Source organism: Typopeltis vanoorti, chromosome 16, assembly GCF_054136105.1.
Source record: "Typopeltis vanoorti isolate ZY-2024b chromosome 16, IOZ_Tvanoo_1.0, whole genome shotgun sequence".
NCBI classification, from domain to species: Eukaryota; Metazoa; Arthropoda; class Arachnida; order Uropygi; family Thelyphonidae; genus Typopeltis; species Typopeltis vanoorti.
Window position 1 is genome coordinate 4,048,518 of NC_143564.1, and position 23,712 is coordinate 4,072,229.

General features: G+C 37.0%; 2 protein-coding genes across 8 annotated transcripts in view; one reads left to right on the plus strand and one right to left on the minus strand.

Annotated features, from left to right (window-relative positions):
* The window catches only part of Ppox (protoporphyrinogen oxidase), a 339,913-nt gene extending 327,506 nt beyond the window's left edge, over nucleotides 1-12,407 (plus strand). For all 7 annotated transcript variants that reach the window (XM_090405976.1, XM_090405978.1, XM_090405974.1 and 4 more), the window contains one exon: nucleotides 12,033-12,407. In XM_090405976.1, coding sequence (XP_090262102.1) covers nucleotides 12,033-12,221 — 189 coding nt within the window. In that variant the 3' untranslated portion in view covers nucleotides 12,222-12,407. The remainder of the gene's footprint in view (nucleotides 1-12,032) is intronic.
* A 4,652-nt stretch (nucleotides 12,408-17,059) lies between these two features.
* LOC150097836 (protein Tob2-like) overlaps nucleotides 17,060-23,712 on the minus strand; it is a 46,883-nt gene continuing 40,230 nt past the window's right edge. The window contains exon 3 of the mRNA XM_090406601.1: nucleotides 17,060-17,383. Coding sequence (XP_090262727.1) covers nucleotides 17,060-17,383 — 324 coding nt within the window. The remainder of the gene's footprint in view (nucleotides 17,384-23,712) is intronic.

Below are 23,712 nucleotides of genomic sequence, written 5' to 3' on the forward strand. Positions count from 1 at the left end.
ATTGGGGAGAGGAAGATTATTATTTTATTATTATTATTACGGGTATCTCCATGGAGTCAGTAGACTCATCGCGGGAGACCCAAACTAGCAAGACAATATCTGTCATATCGCTTCTTGAATTCATTTACAGACGAAGAGCTCACAACTAAGTCAGGCAATGAATTCCACTCATTCACCACCCTCCAGGCAAAAAACCTTGTTCTGACACCTTTGTTAACCACACTCTTCTTTAATTTCCAGAGATGACCTCTTGTTCTTCCATCACTATCACACAGCTGAAACATTTCCCCTGCATCAATCCAATAAAAACCTTTTAGTAATTTGAATGTTTCTATCATATCCCCTCTTCTTCGCCTATCAACCAATCTCTGCAATCCACAAGCTCTCAATCTATCAATGTAGGGAGCATTTTTTATATCACTCACCAACTTGGTCACTCTTCTCTGAACCCTCTCCACAGCCTCCTCATTTCCAAGGAATCCAGGTGACCAGACCTGAGCACAGTAATCCAAATGTGGAAGTATCAATGCTTTGTAAAGGGGAATAATAACCTCTTTATCTCTGGATGTCAGTGTGTTCCTCAACAACCAATGCATGTAGCAATGAGGGAATGGAATTTCTAGAATTCTTGAGGGACAAATGTCTTAGGCAACATGTAGAGTTTTGGATTGATTATAGCATCAGAAGAGTTGATAATAACTGAGATGACATCTCTCCCACCAGTTGGAGAGAGTGACCATATGGTTTTGACTTGGAAAATTAATAGACATTCAGGAGTATCAAAGAAATGGGAATGTATGTGGAATTATAAGACAGGTGATTATAATAGTCTAAGATGTCAACTTGAGGAAGTTTCATGGAGGGAGGAATTGGAAGGCCAGGATATCATTAGTGCGTGGGAAATTGTGAAAGAATATTTGTTAGCAGTAAATTGTATACCATGAGTGAAGAAGAAGACACAATTTGCAGTAAAGTGGATGACAAACAATATTTAGCAGGAATTGCATACGAAAAAGGGGCTATAGAAGAGATATAAGGAGACAGGTGAAGAGAAGATGAATGAAGAATATAAGACACAGGCCAGAAGAGTGACTAGTATGGTAAGGAAGGTGAAACTGGAATATGAGAGGAGATTGGCCCTAAGAAAGAAAATCCTAGGGAATTTTTTAGCTATGTGGCTAGTAGGAGGAGAAATGACTGTGGAAGAACGATATTGCGGGATAAAAATGGGAATAGAATGACTGATGCAGAGTACATAGGTGGAATTGTTCAATGAACACTTTATTGGAGTATTTCATCCTGAAGGAGTCAGTTTTAATACTAGAGGGATAGGGCAGGTTCGAGTTTTAGATGTACAGGAGGAGAGTGTGTTACAAATGCTGAGTACTCCGGATGTCAGTAAAGCTGTGGGACTGGATGGTATTTCAACACGAGTTTTGAGAGAATGTGCTAGGGAACTGACAGTGCCGTTGACCTGGCTTTTCAATGAAAGTCTGGCTGCAGGAAAGGTGCCCAAGGAATGGAAGGAAGGTAAGATAGTGCCATTGCATAAGGGTGGTAGCAGACTGGAAGTGTCTAATTATAGGCCAGTTTGCGTGTCATCAGTAGTTGTTAAGATCTTGGAGAAAGTAGTGAGTAGTAGTATACAGTAGTATACAGCATTGAAAGTAGTAGTATACAGCATTGGGCAGATGATGGTGGTGTTATCCGTGAGAGTCAACATGGATTTGTGAAGGGGCGCTCTTGTTTTAGCAACATGCTAGCCTTTTATAATAAAGTTACAAGAGCATTAGATGAGGGAAAGGCATATACTGCCATTTTCTTAGACTTGGCGAAGGCATTTGACAGGGTGCCGCATGATAAGCTGATATTTAAGTTGCAGCACATGGGTCTGGATGTCAGGTTGGTCAACAGGATTCAGGATTGGCTGCCAGAGAGTTGTGTATCGTGGGACAATTTCAAGGAGGCAGAGGGTTACAAGTGGGTTTCCACAGGGACCTATATTGTTTAACCTTTATATCAATGACATTTTCAGTGGATTGCAAGGGGATATTCAGTTGTTTGCCGATGATGCGAAGCTGGGAAGGATTATTAGTAATAGTGCAGATGTGGTAGCCCTGCAAGAGGATTTGAATAAACTAGATATATGGGCAAATGAATGGGGTGTCGGTTTAATGCAGCAAAATGAAAGGTCTTGAGGTTTGGGAAACATCAATGGGAAGCTGCATACTCTATGGGAGGAGTTATACTGGAGGCAGTAGGGGAGACAAGAGATCTGGGGGTTGATGATTGTTAGAAACCTGAAATTTAGAGAACATATTGCAAAGGTGGTGAAGGTAACACAGATGATTGCTGCAATAATGAGAAGGACACTGACCTGCAGAGATAAAAGGGTTATCATTCCATTGTATAAGTCTCTGATCACATTTAGACTATTTTTCTCACATTTGGTCAACAGGATTTGATAAATTAACTGTGGGAAATATACAAAGGCAGATAACAAAGATGGTTTCTGGACTGAAACATGTTAGTTATGAGGATCGGCTGAGGGAATGTGGACTGCAGAGTTTGCTGGATAGAAGAAGAGGTGATATGATTGAGACTTTTAAACTGTTGAGAGGTGGTTACAGGGTTGACACTGGGGGAGTTCTTTCGCTTGATTGAACAGCAGGAAGGAATGATGACAAGAAGCCATCCCTGGAAGTTACGAAAGGAAACTGTTTGCAAGAGGGTGAGGAGTGGTTTATTTGCATGGAGGGTGGTTGAACCATGGAATGCATTGCCTGATGGAGTGGTGAGAGCGAGAACGGTAAATGAGTTTAAGGAGTGGTATGATAGACTGTGTTTCTAAGTGGGGAGGGGGGGGGGGCATCCCTCGATGAGTCTTGATAGACTTTGTGTTTCTTAGGAAGGACCTCCCACGATAAGTCTTTTGACTCCATGGAGGCCTGAATAATAATAATAATAATAATAATAATAATTAATCCAAATTGTAACCCCAGATGAAGCCCATTTTTCTTCTGGAACTCCAGAGAAGCTCATGACATAATCTTCCAGAATATTTGAGATCCCTTCTTTTTCTTTTTTGTCTCAGTTACTGCTGTTATATCAGTGTTTCTATTTTTTAGTTCTTTGTTTAGCTCATCAATTTTGTGTGCGATTCCACGGACATTCCAAGTAGCTATTTTTAATTTTTCAAAGAGAAGTCCCTGTCCATTAGCCAGGTCAATTCCGATTAAATCCATTCTATTTTTCTTCTTCAGGGCTTTGCGAGTAATTTGAAATTTCCCCCGGATAGGCTACCAACCTTTCGCAGGGTGAGTTCGGTGGTGGGGCTGCCACCTTAAGGCCTCCGAACCTGCCTTTTGGGAGGGAAAGCAGACTCCCACTGCTTGAGATGGAAAAAAGTCTTATAATTAAACTTCCATAATTTGATAATAATTATAGGACTTTAGTTATGAATATATTAATTTTACTGTCATGATTATTTGATTAACTTCAAATAGTCCTTGTGGGATGCCCACTCAGTGACACAGAGTACTTATAACCAGCTATGAATTTATTCACTAATGATGCACTTCCAAATAAATCTGACACACTACTGCATTCACCTACAACTTGCTATCAGACTAGTCCTTTCACCTTTGCTGATTATACTGCTGTACCATATTTCTCAAAAATGAGGCCCACTTATGTATATGGAACGCAATAATAATGAAGTTTACATGCCTATGTAACCTTCATTATTCTTATTTTCTAATTTTATATATTCATTTATTCATTGTTTTTTTGTGGTTTTATTTAATTTGAATGATATCCTAGACCCATTTGTACCAAAGGCTAGCTTGGTTTTATTTTTAAAGGCTTTTGTTGTATGAGATTAATTTATTAATTTATATAACATTGTCATATCTCTCTTTTTTCTGCATGTTTACTAAATCATTTAAACCACATTTTTTCCTAATGTAGGCAGATGATCAGGCTATTAGACAGTCCTGATCTCTCCACCACTTTCTCATTCCTACTCTTTCAAAAAATCAGTAACAAAATCTTAGTGTAGTAGCTCAGATGTAGTCATTATGAAGATCTCACAAAGAGGAATGATAATTTTCTTATTCATTATCATTGTTTTTTTTATGTCCACAGTAATTTTTGTATTATCTATGCTATGCAGTATCTTTTTCCTTAAAATGCATTCAACCACTATAATACATAGCCTGCAATCTCTTGAATCCAAATGCAAAAAACTTTTTTTATTGTTGAAATACTAGTCTGTTCAAGAATTCCTGTAGAGATAATGTGTTCCATTACTTATTGCCCTTTCCAGCTCTGCATCATTCACAAACAACTGACTATCCACAATAGTGTTAACGTATAAATTAAACATTAGCTGTGCATGTTAGAGTTCTGTGATATATCACTAGTGACTTTTATTTTCTCTGGTAAGTGTCACCAGGAAGTGCTTCTCCAAGCATTTCACTCTGGTGCTTACTAGACAGTCACCAACTTACCTATTTCGAATAACCCAGATTTGTATAATAATGTGTGATGCATCGCCATTTATTTCATCAAAAGCCTTCATAAAGTCTCTTCCCACTTCATCCAACTTGTCACTTTATTTTAAAATAGAGTAAATTATTATTATTATTATTATTATTATTATTATTAATCAAGACCTCATGGAGTCAAAGACTCATCTAGGAGGTCCTTTTATCTCACACACATCTCATCATACCGGGTCTTAAACACATTCAAACTCCTTGCAGACACCACACTCTCAGGCAAGGCATTCCAATCATTCACAACTCTGCATGAAAAAAACCTGCCTCTCACTCCCCTACTCACACCCTCTTTATACAGTTTCCAGGGATGACCTCTGGTTCTCCCCTGATCTCCCACTATTCGCTGTAGAACTTCTCCACCATTGATCCTATAGCAACCCCTTACCAACTTGTAGGTCTCTATCATATCTCCCCTGTTCCTTCTCTCCACTAGTCTCTGCAAATTACATCTTTTCAATCTTTCCTCATACTCGACATTCCAGAGGTCAGAAACTACCTTAGTCAGTCGCCTTTGGACCCTTTCCAACATCTCTTCATCCTTCTGAAAACCAGGTGACCAAATCTGGGCACAATAGTCCATGTGTGGCCTAATCAAAGCCCCACACAATGGAACAAGAATCTCCCTACCTCTACACGTCAGTGTCCTCCTCATCACCCCCAGAAGTCCCTGTGCCGTCCTCACAATCCTGGCAATGTGACCCCTAAATTTTAGATCCCCATCCACCATCACCCCCAGACCTCCCATCTCCTCTACCCCCAACAATATACCCCCACCAAGCACAAACCCTGCATCCCATCCCTGTTTTCCAAATTTTAAAACCCTACATTTTGCAACATTGAACCCACATCCCCATTTGCTTGCCCAATCACTCAATCCATTCAAGTCCTCCTGCAAGGCCACAACATCTTCACTACTCTTTATGGTTCGTCCCAACTTTGCATCATCTGCAAACAACTGAATATCTCCATCCAAATCTTCGCCAATATCATTAATATACAAGTTAAATAGTAATGGCCCTAAAACAGATCCCTGAGGCACTCCACTAGTGACTTTCCTTTTCCTGGATATTGCACCCCCATACACAACTTGTTGACACCCATCAGACAGCCAGTCTCCAATCCAATGCACCAATCCAATATCCAACCCCATCTGCTCTAGTTTGACCGTCAACTTATCATGAGGTACTCCATCAAAAGCTTTTGCAAAATCCAAGTATATTACTGTGTATCCCTCTCCTCTGTCCAAGGAAGCAGTCACCCCATTGTAATAAGTAAGTAGATCACCAAAACACGACCCCCCCCCAGCAAATCCACGCTGTCCATCAAAGATTATACCATTGTTGTCAACCCAACCCTGGATCCCAGTTCTCACAAGCTTCTCCAACAACCCAACCACAACACCCGACACACAGATAGGCCCATAGCTCGATGCCCGAGCTCGATCACCTCCCCCATGAAGTGGCACAATCTTGCCCTCCCCCCACTCCCCAGGGACCCGACCAAGCGCAAGACCCGTATTAAAAAAATATGTCAAGGCAGGTGTCAACTCTCTGGCACATTCCTTCAGAATACGCGGTGATATATTATCAAGTCCCACAGCCTTATTTACATCTAGTTTACTCAACTCCCCAAACACCTCTTGCTCACTTACAGTCAGTCTCTCCTCCCCATCATCAACTGCTCTTAATCTCTCCATGAAGTCACATTCACAAGATTGAAAGATCTTTATGAACTGCTCATTAAGTATCTCCACCACACATTCTGCAACAGCTGTCTTTATAGCATTTCCTCCAATCAATGTCATCCTTCCATAATCATTCTTTCTTTTGCTGGCTACATATCGAAAAAACTCCCTAGGATTCTTTTTAGCTTCATTAGCTAACTGCTGTTCATACCTCTCTTTAGCTACTCTCACCAACCAAGTCACTCTCCTTGCCTGGTCTTTGTAGAACTCATGAAATTGGTTACTTCCACTTCTCTTATGCTGCCTCCACAATGCCCTTTTTCTCTGTATTGCATGCTTAATCTCTTTATTCATCCATCTCACACCTAACTTATTTAACCTTCTCACCCGTGGTATACATTTAGACATTGCATCCACTAAATATTTTTTGAAAATCCCCCAAGCTGCATTGATCTCTTTTCCAGCTAACTCCTCATTCCATGCTACACCTGCAAGCTGTCTCCTGAGCTCTTCATAATCACCCCCCTTGTAGTTCCACATATACCCTTTTTTCACAGGGGTCCTTGCACTGCTGGTGCAACCACCCAAGTAATCACCTCATGGTCACTTTCACCAATTGGTGGATGATTTGATACCTCATTGATAATTACATCCTCCGATGAGATGACCAAATCCAAGACCCTTAATCCTCTTGTGCCCTCTGTTACATACTGTCTGAGGTAGTTATCCCTCAAAAACTCAAGAAACTCATTTTCTTTACTTTCAGTTGCTATCTCTTCATTCCAGTCTATATTGCCATAATTAAAATCATAATGATCACCCTTTTCTTATTTGCTTGGCTTATTTGACCATACATTTCACTATCACCACCATCCACATTACCAGGTCTATAACAACATCCCACCAAGTATTTGATTCTATTCACCTCTATCTCACACCATACTGCCTCAAAACCACTGGCCCCATTTCCCCCTTGCATCTCTACTTTGTATGGACATAACTCTTTCTCTATCATCAATAGCACTCCCCCTCCCTTTTTACCCCTTCTATCCTCACGAAACACATCATACCTTTCCATCTCTATTCCTGTCAGGATGTCATCCTCATCTAACCATGTCTCACTTATTCCGACAATCTCTGGGTGCACAGACGCAATTAGTGCAACCATTTCATCCGCCTTGTTTCTTATACTTCTAGCATTGGTATACAAACACAACAACTCATTTCTGGATCTACAGCTAGTTCCACTGATACCACTCACTCGATGTGATCTCTCCATGCTGGACTGGGGCCATTTCCCTTTCTGCTTCTTCATTTTAGAACCCTTTGCAATTCCATCTTATTCCAAATTACAAAGATGAGACCCTTAAGAATGGCATATTAAATTTTACCTGTTCCCTTACTAGAATCAGATAACTCACCTTCCTACCATCTGTCCTTAATTAAAGTTATCATTACATAATCATTCTTCTTTTTACTTACTACATAAATAACACTTTAGGATTTCCTTTGGATTTTGACAGCCATCTTCCTCTCATGATTATGTTTTTCAGGAGGGAGGATAAACAGAAGGATTTAAGTTTTGGATATAAGTAGTAAATTAGAAGGAGAGTTTCTTGTGGTTGTAGGAAGAATTGGCGGTGTTGCAGATGGAGAATGAAAGTTGATATGAGAAGAGGAGAGTGAAAGATAACAATGCAATAGGAAAGGTAGTTATTATGTTTTTTTTATATATATTTATCCCATATACAAGAGGTAGAAAGAAATAATAAGCACATATAAGTGCCATGTCGAGGGGGGGGCGCAGGTGGAGAATCAGAAGTTTATTGACATTTTTTTTGAAGAGTTATAGGTTGTAGTTTGGAAATACTTCTTGTGGTAGACTGTTCCAGAGGATGGAAGTAGATGGGAAAAAAGAGGAAGAAGAAGAAAAGCAGATTTGGTCTGTTTGCAGTTGCACAGTCAAGTGGGTGCTGTTCAGCTGCTGCTCGAGTATTAACAGGTGTAATAGAAAGTGGAGGAGTAATGGTTTCCAGTTCAGTGGAGCAGTGACTATTGAAGCACCTGTAGAATAGACACAGCTGAAACATCGCCAAAAGAAATCTGTAAGAAAGGGATTGTCTATGAGCTGAATTGCTCTTCTCTGGAGAGCATCAAGAAATTTTAGTGAAGTTTTAGGTGCTCCACCCCAAACATGTGAGCAGTATTCTAAGAATGGACAGATTTAGGATTTGTATATAGTTAAGGGTTTGTTGGGTGCATCTTGAATGCCTAGTTTTTTTGATGCTGAGGAATCTACTGATGTGTTTGTGCCAGGAGGAACTGGAGGTGAATTTTAGTCCAAGTAGAGAGACCTAATCTTACTGGTGATTTGTGTATTTCTAAGGGTACGGGAACGTGAACTGAACTTTCTTTGTGAGAGAAGAGACAGGACTGTGTTTTGGTGGCATAGAATGTGACCAGATTGCCCTTGCTCCATAATGCGTAGATCAATGTTGAAGGCACTAGATGTAGATGATACTGATGCTTAGGATATCTGCACATTGCATGATTTGTCAAATGAGCAGGATGAATGGAGAGTACTATCATCTGCAAAGCTGTGGATAAGATTAATGATGATTGAGAGTAAGTTGTTTAGGTACATAAGAAAGAAGATAGGAGAGAGCCCAGAAGTACTCCTGCATTGGTGGTAAAGCTCAAAGAGAGAGCCATCAACCATGACCAGAGAGGAAGCTAGAAACAATCCAAGTACAGAGGATCATAGGTAGACCAAAGGATAGCCTTTTGTTTAGCAGGCCTCAATATACCAGACATGATCAAAAGTTTTGGAAATTTCAAGAGCAACAGCACAAGTTTCTCCGAACCTTTTCATCACACATGTCCAATGGTTGGAGATGTAAGATAAGAGGTCAGCTGTAGATCTTGAATGGCAGAATCCATAATGGTGGTCGCTGATTAATTGGTGGGCCTCTGAGTAGTGGAGAAGTTGGCTATCGATGACTTGTTCCATTATTTTGGAGAGGATTGAGGTGATAGGTTAGTAGTTTGACAGTAGATTTCTTCCTTTTTTTTTTTTTTTTTTTTTTTTTAAGAATAGGCTGTATATAGCATTTCTTCCACACATATTGGGATAAGTACTAGCCTAGTGTAAAAGATTATAAGATGATGCAGGACAGCTGGAGCACAATGTTTGAGAACAAATGGAGAGATGCCATCAGGACCAGGAGATTTTAATGTCCAAGCAAATACTTCTCTGTCTGCCTCTAACAATTCACATTATTTTTGCACTTTTCAAACACAGATCAAGAATTTAGAAAGATTCTTCAAAAAAAGCAGTCTTCTTCATTTACACATTCTTATATTTGCTTTTGAAAAGGAATTACAAAGAGTATCTTCTTTTCTGAGTGATCATCTTCAATAAAAGAGCTGATGGTTCTTTCTGCATCTGTGTGTTGCAAATCCACTTTCTCCAGACACTGTGTGTAAGTCTTTGTATCAGTCCCAAAAATATGGAGTAACCAAATCTCTCTTAAAAAGAACTCTCAATATATGCTCCTTGACATAAAACATCAACTGTTCTTTTCTGTTCATGAGAGGAATCGGAACATGATTGCATGATTCTTAAAGTTTCAGCTCATTGCCACCTTCAAATTCTTTAACAAATCCACCAGCTATTTCCATCTCTTCAAGGCAGACTTGCTTTATTTGTTACCATCAAGTCTCATTCTCTTGCAACCTTTCTTACTTCTGTGAAACAGGCAATTCAGCTGAGAAGCGAATCTCTGAAAAATCAGTGCTATGGCTAATAAAACCTCATTAGTCCAGATTGGCCTGGTATGCAGTTGACAGCAGTCATAGGATCCTTTGGGATAATGCCAAATTGTTTTATCATTGTATCTTTAAATATGAACATTTGTTTAAAGAAAGCTCTGAAGCCTTTTTAAACCATCCAAATCTTAATCTAAAAAAATGGAATTTTCTGTTCCCACAGTTTGAGAAACTGTTACAGTTTCTCAAACTGTGAGAACAATTTATTAACTGTAACTTTATAATTTATAAAACAATTTATTTTTTCTCTTGGATTGCTAAGAAATAGGTCACTAGCTAATAGTTCTAGCAACCAGTCATGTGTACCAAGTATGATAATGTGTATGCAGTCATAGTTTTGTCACCCTCAGTTCCAGAGGGGTGCCATAACTTGAAGCATTGAAGTTTGACGATGGAGTTGTTATGACTAAAATTTAAAAGAAACGTAATGGTATGAAAACTGGCTTGATGTTTGATTGAATGAGTTGGTGTGCTGCAGTTGGTGGACACTGTGTCATATCTGTATGTATTTTCTACATTTGATGAGATTGGGTTGATGTTGATGGTAGAAATAGTTTTTCAGTAGATGTTGATGGTGCTGGTCTTTTTCAGAAGTAACAGGCATAATCCTTTACAATGTTAGCATTTAATCATGATCATGCTTCTTTGATCCAGATCAGGCTTTTTCAAAAGAGCCATGCCAACTTTGAAATGACAGACAGCTTTGGAGAGAAATTTAGAAGTGTAGGCTCAATGATGGATACCTCTTTAGGCACATCTTCTTCTTCTTCTTACCTCTGCTCTTCAAGTGCAAGATCTTCATTGCTGAGAATGTGACTCCATAAGTTTAGCTACATCTTGTGGCTCCACTTCCAGCTCTAACTTGCCTTGCCATCTCTACAATGTTGTTAGTTACTTCAGGTACAGGATTTTCTAAGCCTAGCAATTGTGGACATAATTTTTTTTTTCAGGCTCCTTTAAGCATAGGGATCTTAACATCATTCCATGCATCTCGTATAGCCTTGATGCCATCTAAGATTATAAAGTAAAGCCCTTCCAAAATTTCCTGATAACTTCTTGCCCAGTGCCTTCTTTGAAGTCTTTTGCTGTAATACATCTGAGGGTTCTTAATTAGTACAACTTGAAAGCATCTATGATACACTTGTCCATGGGCTGCAGTAGGAATGAGTGGTAGGAATATCAATTGAACATCAGAATGTAGATCTAATGTTTGAGGGTGGCCAGGAGCATTGTCAATAAGGAGTAAAATTTTGAAAGGGATATTCAGGATGTTCTTTCAATGACCTTTCACCACTGGTACAAAGCAGCTGTCAAACCATTCTTCGAAAAGTGTTGCAGTTATCCATGCTTTAGCATTACCTCCAATGGAAGTCTAGTTTTAACATAGATTTGCAAAAACTCTTTCCGAATGATAAATTAATATAGGCTTTAGCTTTGAGGTACCAGAAGCATTGCCACCTAACATAAGAGTTAACCATGCTGGGCTTCAAGACAGCTAAAGATAGGCTAGCCCTTCTGTTAAACGCCAATGCTTCTGGTACCTTAAAGCTAAGGCATAAGCCTATGTTAATTTACCATTCAAAAAACTCCAGAGCTTTGCAAAACTATGTTAAAACTAGACTTTGAGTGCGTTGGAGATCTAACATGAAAGTATGGGTAACTGAAGCACTTTTCAAAGAATGATTTAATAGCTGCTCTGATCAATTATGAAAATAATTGAAAACAATGCATTTGCATCTCAATGCTGAAATAATTCAAGCTGCCTTGAAATAGTACCAAAGAATTCAATCTATCAAGTTTCCATGTTAAAACATGTAATTATTTCTCTAAAGTTCTTGTCTTTTATGATTCTACTCTATTTCACTTATGCTTAAGATTTTTATATTCATATAATATTTAAAAAAAGTTGATATTTTTGGTATCAAGTGTAATAGAGCTCTGTTTTTCTCTCTCACTAGCACTGTATTCCTCAGTATTTAGTTGGCCATCATCTCCATTTGAAGAATATATACGATCAGATTAGAAACAATAATCTCTGCCTTAGTGTTCTTGGAGCCTCGTATGAAGGTTTGAGTGTTGGAGATTGCATTTATAATGCTAAACGTGCTGTTAAAGAGTATTTGAGTACATTTAATACAACATCTTGAATATGTTTGAACGTGCACATTCTCATGATATACAGTGAATTGTTAATCCCTGCAGAATAACATTGACACTTTAGATGGCTTTGGATGCTTTGACAGCAAGTGAGTTTGTTATTAATGTGTTTATTATACTGACAGTTTGCTTTTAATTTATGTAAAGTTGGAACCCATTAAAAAAATAAGATTTCAGCATTTCTGCACTGTTTTTATATTCACTCTAATTCACAACTTTATTACAGACTATCACATTTTCCTGAAGAAAACACACTAAATTACATAATGTTTGGCCTCCTAACAACCATTTGATCTTACGAAGCTTTCACTTCTTTCCTTGGTTTCACTTAGTTACCAGAGATATAACTATTGGTGCTACAGGACTCCATTCTTTTGCTTACTCTTTCTGTGGTATACCATTATTCTTCTCTATGTCAGTGTTAGGTCAGTTCCATGCTTATACAACAAACAACTTACAACTGCACAAATGACCAAAATTTCTAAAATTATATACTTTTATAATCTTAAATACATTTTCGTATATGTGTGTGTATATATATATATATATATCTGTATACAAATATATATATATATATATATATATATATATATTTTTTTTTTAAATAGATTTAATGACTTAAAAACCGAGATTACTTATAAAGATTTAATAAGAATAACACAACTAGTTTAGGCTTATAATAGCCTTCATCAGGTATTCTTAAAGGAAGAGAATAGTAATAAACATTGAAGTATCTAAAAACTGGAAAATACAAGTAAAACATCGCCACACATAATTGATACATAAAAAACGTTGTATTTTTTCAAGTTGTTCTAACAGGCGTGCCATTGTTTGTTGCAAGTATGCGTGCAGACTCACGTGAACGCCAATGTTGAATAACTGCAGCATGGCTATATGTTATAACTCAAATTGTTGTTTAAGTGGACAGGATTCAGAAGGATTTCCCTTGATTCTATAATTTTTCTCTCAAACTCATCATCACAGCGAAAAATATTTTCTGATCTATCCCGGCAAACAGAGTGGCTTTGTTGATCATCATTAGGATTATTTGAAAAAAGAACATGACTGGATAATGCAGTTGCATGTGATCTTTTGTAAGAAATGTCTCTTTTATGCTCTTCTATACGTTGCTCAACAGATTTGTTAGTTTGTCCAAAATAAGGGATATTGCAATCGCACCATAATTTATATACACCTGGATATTTTAGGTTGTGATGAGGAGGCTTTGGATGGCTGATTAGAGAACGGATTTTAGGAAGTGTGGTGAAGAACGTCTTGATGTTATATTTTTTAAGGAATTTTGCTAATTTGTTAGAGACTGTGCTAATGTATGGGATGGAGATGCTGCCTTTAAAATTAATAGTTTCTGTGGTGCACTGTCTAGGAGGATCCAGAAGAAATTTCTTAATCGTTTTTTCAGAGTAACCATTTTGTTTAAAGATAAGAGAGAGTTGATTTATTTTTTTTGTAGTTCATCTTGTTCATTCAAGAGAGAGCGTGCTCTGTGTCCTAAGGTAGATATAGTTCCAAGTTTTTGTGGTGGAAAATGATGAGAGAGATTATGCAGATATCTATTGGTATGAGTAGGTTTTCTGTATATAGATTTTTAATCTTTCAGAGCAACGTGTAAGCATGACATCCAGGAAAGGCAAGGAGTTATTATTTTCTAGATCAGCAGTAAATTTTATATTAGGATGTTGAATGTTAAGATGATTAAGAACATCTTTCATAGATTTTCTTGTGCCCATGATTCCAAACAATGAAAATATCATCAACATATCTTTTCCAAACTTTCGGTTTAAATGAGAAGAAAGATATGGCTTTCGTTTCAAAATCTTCAAAGAAGATGTTAGCTAGAACTGGGGACATCTTCTGGGGACAAAGGATTGCCCATTGCCAGGCCTTGTTTTTGTTGGTAAATGGAGTCCTGATATTTGAAGTAACCAGAATGAATGCAATGTTTTAATAAAGCAAACATTTTTTTGGATAATTTGTCCTTTAGTAATGTAAGTACCTCGTCTGTAGGAACATTAGTAAACAAAGATATAATGTCAAAACTTGCTAGAATGTCATTTTCATTGATGGGAATATCTTTAATATGAGAAACAAAATCTGTGGTGTTTTTGATGAAAGATGAAGATTTATTGGAGAAGCACTTGAGGTACTTTGCTAGATATTTTGAAAGTTTATATGTAGGTGAATCAATTCCTTCCACAATTGGGCGAAGAGGGATGTTTTCTTTATGAATTTTGGGATAAGAGGATATGTTTTCTTTATGAATTGTGGGATAAGAGGATGTAGAGAGCGTAAAGAGAGGCGAACATTATGAGGAAATTCACTCGCAGTCTTTAACAAGTTGTTTGTACGGTTTTGTAATTTTCTTGTAGGATCTTCCTGAAGAATTGAATATGTCGAACTATCTCCAAGTAATTGAAGCATTTTGTTGTGGTAATCTTCGGAGTTGAGGATGACCATGGAATTGCCTTTATCCGCAGGTAAAATAATAATGTTACTGTTCTGTTTTATATTTTTTAGGGCTTGTCTTTCAGCCAGAGAAATATTATCTGTTGGAGATTTAGCATTATTTATAATGAAAATCGATTCAATACGAAGAAGTTTCACCAAATGATTAGGAATGAGTGAACTTGCCTTTTCTATTTTTGTAAGGAGAGATTCTTTAGGGATAAATTTTGGTGAGGGAATGAAATTGAGACCTTTGCTAAGATTATCCGTTTCCGCATCCATTAAAATATTGAGAAGATTTGTTCACTACAACATTTTTCAGGATTAATACGGGCTTCACTATGACTAGATCTGTTTTGTATCCTTTGTAGATTATTAAATTTCCGGATAAGAGTATACTTATTATTGTTTTGTATTCGAGTGGCTTGTGCTTCACTGTTAATGATAAAATCATGTAAGTTATCATTATCCATCATTTCTTCAAGTTTTTGAGCTAAAGATCTTTTAGTGGTGAACAAAAAAGCTAAACAACGTTTTGTGTCTGAAATTCTTTCGCTGAGGAGATCCATCTTAGCTTTACGATAAATTCTTTTAGCGCGTTCCGTTGTTATTTGTTCTTGAAAAGAGATGAATTTAGGAAAAACTGAATGGAACTTACAACGTTTGAGAAATACTAACCTGTTTATTTTCAGGCCTATTTATATAGGCCTGAAATGTTAAGATTAATGTTAAGATACTACTAGTTTTGTTGAATAAATCAACTTCTTCAGGTATCACAGGCAAAGAATTACATAAAATAACAGAGACATGATAAAATTACATCAACAGATCTAGTATAAAACACAATAGTACATTTTAAAATAGCAATGCGTGCTGGAGTTCCAATTGAAGTTGACTACATGCATGAGCTGTCACGAGTGCGCCAATACTGGACAGTGGCAATGTGTGCATCAGAAAGATTGTAGCCAAGGCTGTTGTTAATATGGGATGAATCGAGCGATATTTCTCTAGATTCGATAATCTTTCTTTCGAGTTCATCATAACACACATGGATATTAGAAGTTTGCGGCCAGTCTACGAGGTGTTGGTGGCCTTCATTTTGTGTGAGTGTGGCAAACCATATTACGGCCAAACAGCTAAATCCATCCTTTTACGTATGGAAGAACACCAAAGAGACATCTCCTACAATAGGACCAGGGCCAGCGCTCTCTCTCTAGCTATGTTCTCTTCTCTATCAACTCAGATGAAGGCCACCAACACCTCATAGACTGGCTGCAAATTTCAAATATCCATGTGTGTTATGATGAACTCGAAAGAAAGATTATCGAATCTAGAGAAATATCACTCGATTCATCCCATATTAACAACAGCCTTAGCTACAATCTTTCTGACGCACACATTGCCACTGTCCAGTATTGGCGTACTCATGACAGCTCACGCACGTAGTCAACTTCAATTGAAACTCCAGCACCCATTCCTGTTTTAAAATGTACTATTGTGTTTTATACTAGATCTGTTGATGTAATTTTATCATGTCTCTGTTATTTTATGTAATTCTTTGCCTGTGATACCTGAGAAGTTGATTTATTCAACGAAACCTCTTAACATTAACCTTTTCTTTTTCATTCTTGGTATATAGTCATTCAAACTAATTTTTTATAACATTATCTACCGAGTAAATATGAATGATAATATATATATGTATGTATCTGCTCTTGAAAATTTACAAATGTCTTCTGAGTTTTAAATAACTCAGAAGACATTTCTTATAACAATCTTTATTTATCCACAATATTTTGTCACACACAGCAGTGCCATTTTCAGGAGTTAATATTATAGACACAACTCCCATAACACTGACTTAGAGCATGTGTATCAAATGTGTTGTCTTAAAAATGAAAAGAATTTCGTATTTTATATATTAAGTTCTTTTGTGAAACATGATAAAATAGTAAAATAGATAAGATAAAAATCAGTATCCACGATTTGAACTGCTGATGGATGAATATATTATGCTACGCATCCATGTAATTGCTTAAATAGTTTGCATTAATACAAAGAAAGAAAGAAATACACTTGTAGTAAATATTTGCATTTATTTACATAATTCATCCATAACAAAAACTGCAAATATAATTCTTAATATAAGAAAGAGATTTCTTTTCATGATTTTAAAATTGTAAAATCTATCCTTACAAAGTTTTATAAAACATCTTGGCTTATTACATAATATAATATTTTATCTGTTTTCTTATTAATTTTCACAGTCAACAGATTCTTCTGTAAATACATTTAGAATAAAAATTTACACATTATTTACAGCTAAAATCAACTGTTTCTTATAACAATAGAAAAAAAAAAATATTTACACTTTGAGCAGTGATTTATTATTAACCCAATGAAACGGGTCTTTTCTTAATCCATAAAACTGATGGCACTGTATGTGACCAGGGCAATATCGCTGATCGTTGCAAATTGCACTGTGATAAGAAGCAGAGCTTTGAAAATGTGCAGAAGGATATTTGAGGCATTTAACATGCTGCTGGTGCTGCTGCTCGATAAATTGTGATTTAAGCTTAACTGGTCTTGGTGACCTGTACTGATGATAAACATTTGTATCTACTCTTGTAGGTCTGTGACCACCTCTTGGAAAATTTTTGTTTACTCCTTGAACAAATTCCGACATTGCCTGTTAAAGAAAGAAACAATCAGAATTCATATATAGAATTAATAAACATACAGTGATCCCTGGTTATAATGCTGCTTCATATATGCCGATTTGGATATAACCGTAGCTGTTGGAATGTTTGCCTTCCTCATATCATTTGCAATAATACATCACCTATTTACACATCTACTTCTCAGTGTTGGACATGAATATATTGTAATTTATAATGCTATCATAATGTTTGACAATCTAGTATTCGGTATACAAATAGTTACATACCTTAGATGTCTGATATAAATTAAAGATGATAAGAAATAATATTCTTGGTGTAATCCTTTATGTAAGTGTAAGCAAACAAAGTTTGCACCTGAAGTAACTTCAGGACTGGGCAATTTGTATATTAGCCTTTTATAGAGGCTAATAACTTCACATCACTTACCTTAGTAGTCTGCACGGTTAGCCTAGTGGCTTTGCGCTTTGCAACCATATGCCTGGGGAAGGAGTGTCCTGGATTCAATTCCTGTCGTTAACGTGAGGATCTTAAGGATCTTCCTCAGTCATAGCCAAGTTAGCCGGTCTTGGGACTGGACAGCAGGGTTCACCCCCCAGTTTATCTGGGGTTTTTCATCCCGCAAGCAGGCAAATCAGCCCCGTGAATACACACGGATCTACAGCCATAAATACTTAACCCTCCATGAGGGGGCTCAACCCCCCCCCCAATAGGGACGGGGGAGAAAAGGGAGGAAACTCCATATGAATAAAAATAAATGGGAGGGGTTACTACCCAGATCAGTTTTGGCCTTTATTTAGGTAAAAAAGTAAAGGGGTGCTCATGATAAGCCTAGAGCAGTTAGTATAGGGATGCAAGAGCCTGATAGTATTAGGAGAAAGAAAAGACATATAGATAGATAGCATAAATAAATTCCGTGTGATGATGCTGCGTTCCTCCTTTTTACGGGAGTTCACAGTACCATCTAGTCCCCCCCAAATTTTATCCGGGCTCTGGAACCGGCATAGGCTGACGAATCAGCCCTATGGCTGGGTCAGTATTCCTGACTGTAATCCATGTGTCCTCAGACCGGTTTGCCTGTTTGCGGGATGAAAAACACCAGATAAACTGGTGGAAAAAACCCTGCTGTCCACACCCAAGATTGGCTAACTTGGCTATGGCTGAGGAAGATCCTTAAGCTCCTCACGTCATTGACGGGAATTGAACCTAGGACACTCCTTCCCCAGGCATATGGTTGCGAAGCACAAAGCCACTAGGCTAACTGCACGGATGATAGATTGCATGAGAGAGAGAGAGAGAGAAAAGGCCTCAGCTTCTTTTATATCATCATGTAGCCAAAGGCTATCAGTTTTCCTTTTAAAACTAAATTAAATAAAACCAATTAAAACTAAAGCAAAAAGATGACTGATAACCAAGTGGTTAGCCCCATCTGGGTTAACTGCCTTGCGTTGGCCTTCTCTGCCTGGGATTGCTCTCCAGTTATCCTTACAATTGACCATAAGACCACATTGAATAAAGAGTAGGGAATCATTTAAAAAACCTAGCATAGCAAACATGGAGAGAATTTTATCTCCCCCTGGTGAATATTGCATAATGTGGGTGGTCAACACCACCTAATCAAAAATTTAATATCTCCTAGAATGCTTCTTTCTAAGTAGAGAAATCATATGACTGAACAATAAAATTTCCACAATACAATATTATAAAGCATTTCGATGTCATATTGCTGGTTTTCAAATCCACGTTTCTTTCTAACCTTCCATAAATATATTTTAATTCATTAATTATAAAAATCAAATTTATTTTAAAAAAATAACCTGTTCTGTTGTAAGTAATGGAATGCCCAACACATCACGTAATCTGTTCAAAATATGCGGGGCAGCTGTAGAACTGTACATGTTCTACTGTTTCCAATCGGTAACAGATGTCACAGATTGGATCTCCAATGTTAAAGTACCTCCATTTGGTACTGACTGGAAGGCAGCCATATGCAATTCTGAAAGCAAGATCCCTCCTGTTAGGGTATCCTTGGAACTTCAATAAGTTATGAAACAAAAGTGTTGTTGTCAGTATCCAACTGTGGAAGTTCATGGCAAAAGAGGTTAAAGATTTCTTTATACCAAATTTTACTTTTTTTAATGAAAAGAGTGTAAATGCCAGAGTGTTGTAGCAATCTCAGAGTTCTAGTATTCAGGAACAATCCAACTTTTGGACCTTTATAATCATTTACTCCAAACAGGGAAGATGAAAACCCAGGTAGTACCAAAAAAGGTCTGCACATGTGTGATTGGGCTGCAATATTTTACAGATTTTTAAAGCTGTATTGCTTAAATAGCAGAATTTTAAGACTGGAAGCCCAAATCCTCCATGCTTTTTTGATAGTTAAAGAAATCCCATTTTAACTTCTTGGTATCAGCTAGATTAAACAAAAATTGCACAGGCTTACTATATAATTGCTTTTCTTCAGCTTCTGTGATGTCTGTAATATTTATTATGCACAACTGAGCAGAAAAGATTATGGTTTTGAGTACTATAGCTTTAGGAGAAAAGGAAAATGGCCTATTTTCCAGTCTTCTAAGGTTTCAAACTTCTTGTATATAAGTTCTTGAACAGGTAATATTGGGGAAGTGGAGAAGGGAATTCCAAATATAATGAGAGGGTTTTCTCTTAGGGGTTAGTCCAAAAGGAATACCTCCAAGATTCCATTTTCCAAAAACTTTTAATTTTGTCTTGTCTGAATTAGTAGTTAATCTACTGATCTTGCTAAATGAATCATTATCCTTCAGTGTCCACTACATCATTGGCATATGCTAATACCTTATTTTCCTTCATAGCTGAAGGAACTGTTATTCCTTGAATAGCATCTGTATCATCGATTTCCTATAAGAAAGATTCAAGAACCAGTGCAAAGAGCAATGAATCAACCTTGCTTGACTCCTTTTCAAATTTTACCAGGAACCCTTAACTAGGAGGCAGGTAGTTGAATTGAAGAGGCTCCTTTGATAACAGATAGCAGTTTTTTACCTACACCAATTTGCTGGAAGATGTGGAACAGAAAGGGATTCCAGACATTATCAAATGCTTGAGTAAGTTCTACTGATAGCACTGCCATCGACTGCGTTCTCATATTAACTAAGCAGATTAGATCACGTAGCAGAAGCAATTAAATTCTACTGCTCAGCCTGAAACTCCATACACCTGTGTGCTTTTAATTATGTATCTCATTCCCACTTTGAGCCTGTTATTGATAATGCAGAAAAATATCTTGCAGTCAGTATTAGATAGAGAAATAGGTCTCCAGCAGCTGATCAAGGTGTGATCTCTATTAGGTTTTGGAATGAGAACAGTATGGCTTGCTATAAATTCACCTGGTATGTGTCCTGATGAGAGAAACGAATTAAATAATATAACTAGAATGGGAAGAATAAAATCCCTGGCCTTGCGGTAAAGTTCTATCCCTAGACCAGCAGGTCCTGGGGATTTTCTTGTCTGGCATTCTTTATAGGTTGTGGTAACTTCAGATGTTGAAATGGGTCTGTCAAGCCCATCTTGGATATGAACAGGAAGGCTATTAATGCTCCAAGAGTTATAATTTCCAACAGTACTACTGTCTTCAAACAGTTGAAACTATCAACTGTTTGAAGACAAACAACTCCTCCTTTCAAAAACACTACAAAGATTTTTGTAGTGTTTTTGAAAGGAGTCAAGGATGCCTTTAGTGGTGGACATGTCTTCACCATCAATGCAGATTTGAGTGATAGGTCCTTTCTTTGCAGAATTTAGTGAATTGTCTATTGAAGAATGCAGATGAAGGGCTATCTGCTAAGTGCTGCTGTATTCTTATTTTAAAATTTCTTTCTTATATTTTGTTTCTATCTTTCCAGTTCTATCTCTATGTTAATGTTTCTAATGATATTGCTACATTCTATACCATTGCGTTGGTTTGTTATGAACCAGCTTCTCAGCTCTTTCAACTTTCATGTTGATGTCAAGATGTTTATCTTGACATCAACATGAAGGTTGAAAGACCTGTATCTGTATTATCCTATTTACAAGGGAAGAAGAGATAAAAATTCGATCAAGAAGACAGATACTAATACCTTGATTCATGTATGTGTAAGCCTGGAGATTAGGATTGCGAGTCCTCCATATGTCTATTAGTTGAGCATTGTCGAGACATGTTTATAACTATGCATATCCCATCCTACTTTTCCACTTCTGGGGTGTCCTCCTATTTTGTCTAATGTGGGGTTTCAATACAATTCTAGTCTCTAGCTGCTATGATGTAGTGGGCACCATATAAATATGGTTCCAATTCCTGGAAGAATATTTGTCTAACTGGATGGAGCATAAACATTTATAAACCTTATTACACATCGACAGTATTTCCAGTCTATTGTTAAGATTCTCCCTTCTGCATCCCTTTGGATATTACTAAATGATCCAAGGCAGGGGGCAAGAATAAGAACTCCTACTCCAGCCCTGTTAATTCTTCCAAAGCTCCAATAAGAAAGAAGTGGATATCTGTCTGTTAAAGTTATATCCTTATATCTGCAGAAGTATGTTTCTTGAGGAAACAAAAACCTGATATTATGGAGTAGCATAAGTTTCCATATAGTTTCTTGTTTAATTTGCCTATGGAATCCTCATACATTTAATGACACAATGCAGATGATAAAGGAGATGCGATGATTAGTGAAGTGTCAGTGTCTTTAACTTCTAGATTTTGGATGAACCTGATTAGGTCTTCAATCTGTGAAGAAGCAATTGTGTAGCTTGTTTCTTGTAGACTGTTTTCCAGTTTTTTACAGTTGCTTTCCATTATTTCACTTTCATGCCTATCATTCTTGATTTGGAAGCTAGTTGATTTCTTTTCAATCAGATGATAATCATATTAAGAAAACTTTGAATCAGTAAACTTTATTATTATTTTTTCTTTAATTGTAGCTCTTGCTTTTCCTTTATTAGAATCAGATGGTTCTTCATAGTCCATAAACTCTTTTGAGCCTGAAGAGTTTTCATTTGATGATCTGCAACCTTCTCCATCTTTACATTTCTAATTGCTTCTTTTTCTTTTAGATGTAGTTCCTTTTCTTAATTTTTTTTGTTTATCCTCAATTTTTTTTATTGATTCATCTTTACTTTTTGATGATCTTGTCTGCATATTAAGTTCTTTCAGTTGTCTTACTTGCTTTTTTGTTTCTTCTCCAATTTCTCCTTGTAGAACAGTTTCATGATTTTGCATTTCATCTTATATCTGTTCATTTGTTATACTAGATTCATTATTGTTAATTTCAACTGATGTTGTTCCATCCATGATTGACTGGAAAAGTGGCTGCTGAGGTTCTGGAATTTTGGGACTAATTTCTAACTGATTTGGTTGCACACTTTTTGTGATTTTACCAAGTGTAGTTTGTTTAAAAGTGCCATCTTTACTAGACTGAATTGGAAGATCCAGGAACTCTTCTTTATGCTTCTCTGATATATTCAGTGTTCTAACTGGCTCGCTCTACTGGTGCTCCAACTCTTTCAACAAAAGTTCTAAAAGGACAAGAGTTAACGCAGTGTTAAGAACTTTCTCATTTCTGACAGGATTTGAGACACTGATTAGCAATATGTTCGATCTCCATGCAGTTGAAATATTTAGATATGGGGCAGTTACTACCCAAATGATCATATGAACCACAATGTAGGCAGAGCCTTTGTACTCCATCTTAGTTTACCACAACTTGAGTTGTGCCAATGTTGAGCAAATTTAGTACGGGTGTATTCATATCCATTGTGAAGGTGACATCACCAGAAAATTAGTTTGAATCTTCACCTGATAAACCCTTTTGTATGTTACTAATCTTACCCCATTTCGAGAATGTCTGTATAAGAATTTCATTACTATTCTCTATATGTTCCACCGGAAATCGTTCGATTTTTACTGTTTTTACCTGGCTCCCTACCATTACAGGAATAACTGTGCTGCCTTCAAAAGTAAAACCATGTAATAGTTTGTCCCTTGTTTGCACATCAAATATTTCCCTCCTCTGTATGGGGTGAAAGAATAAATCTTTTTAGCACCATCTCTTTTAAAACCTTAATCACGTCTTGCTTCATCACTTCTTGGAATTTCAATTCCTAGAGTTCACACCCTTGGAGGAATTGGTACCATTATTCAGGTAGGGAAGAATTTTAAAACCTCTTTGTTGATTGTACGAGAGAGAGAGAAAATAAAACTTTCAGTTGCAAGACTCAGAATTAAATAATCCTGCGAAGTAGAAAAAATTCGACACCACCAGCAAATGCTCTATTTGAGCTACTACTACTACTACTAACAGCATGTGGCGGTGAA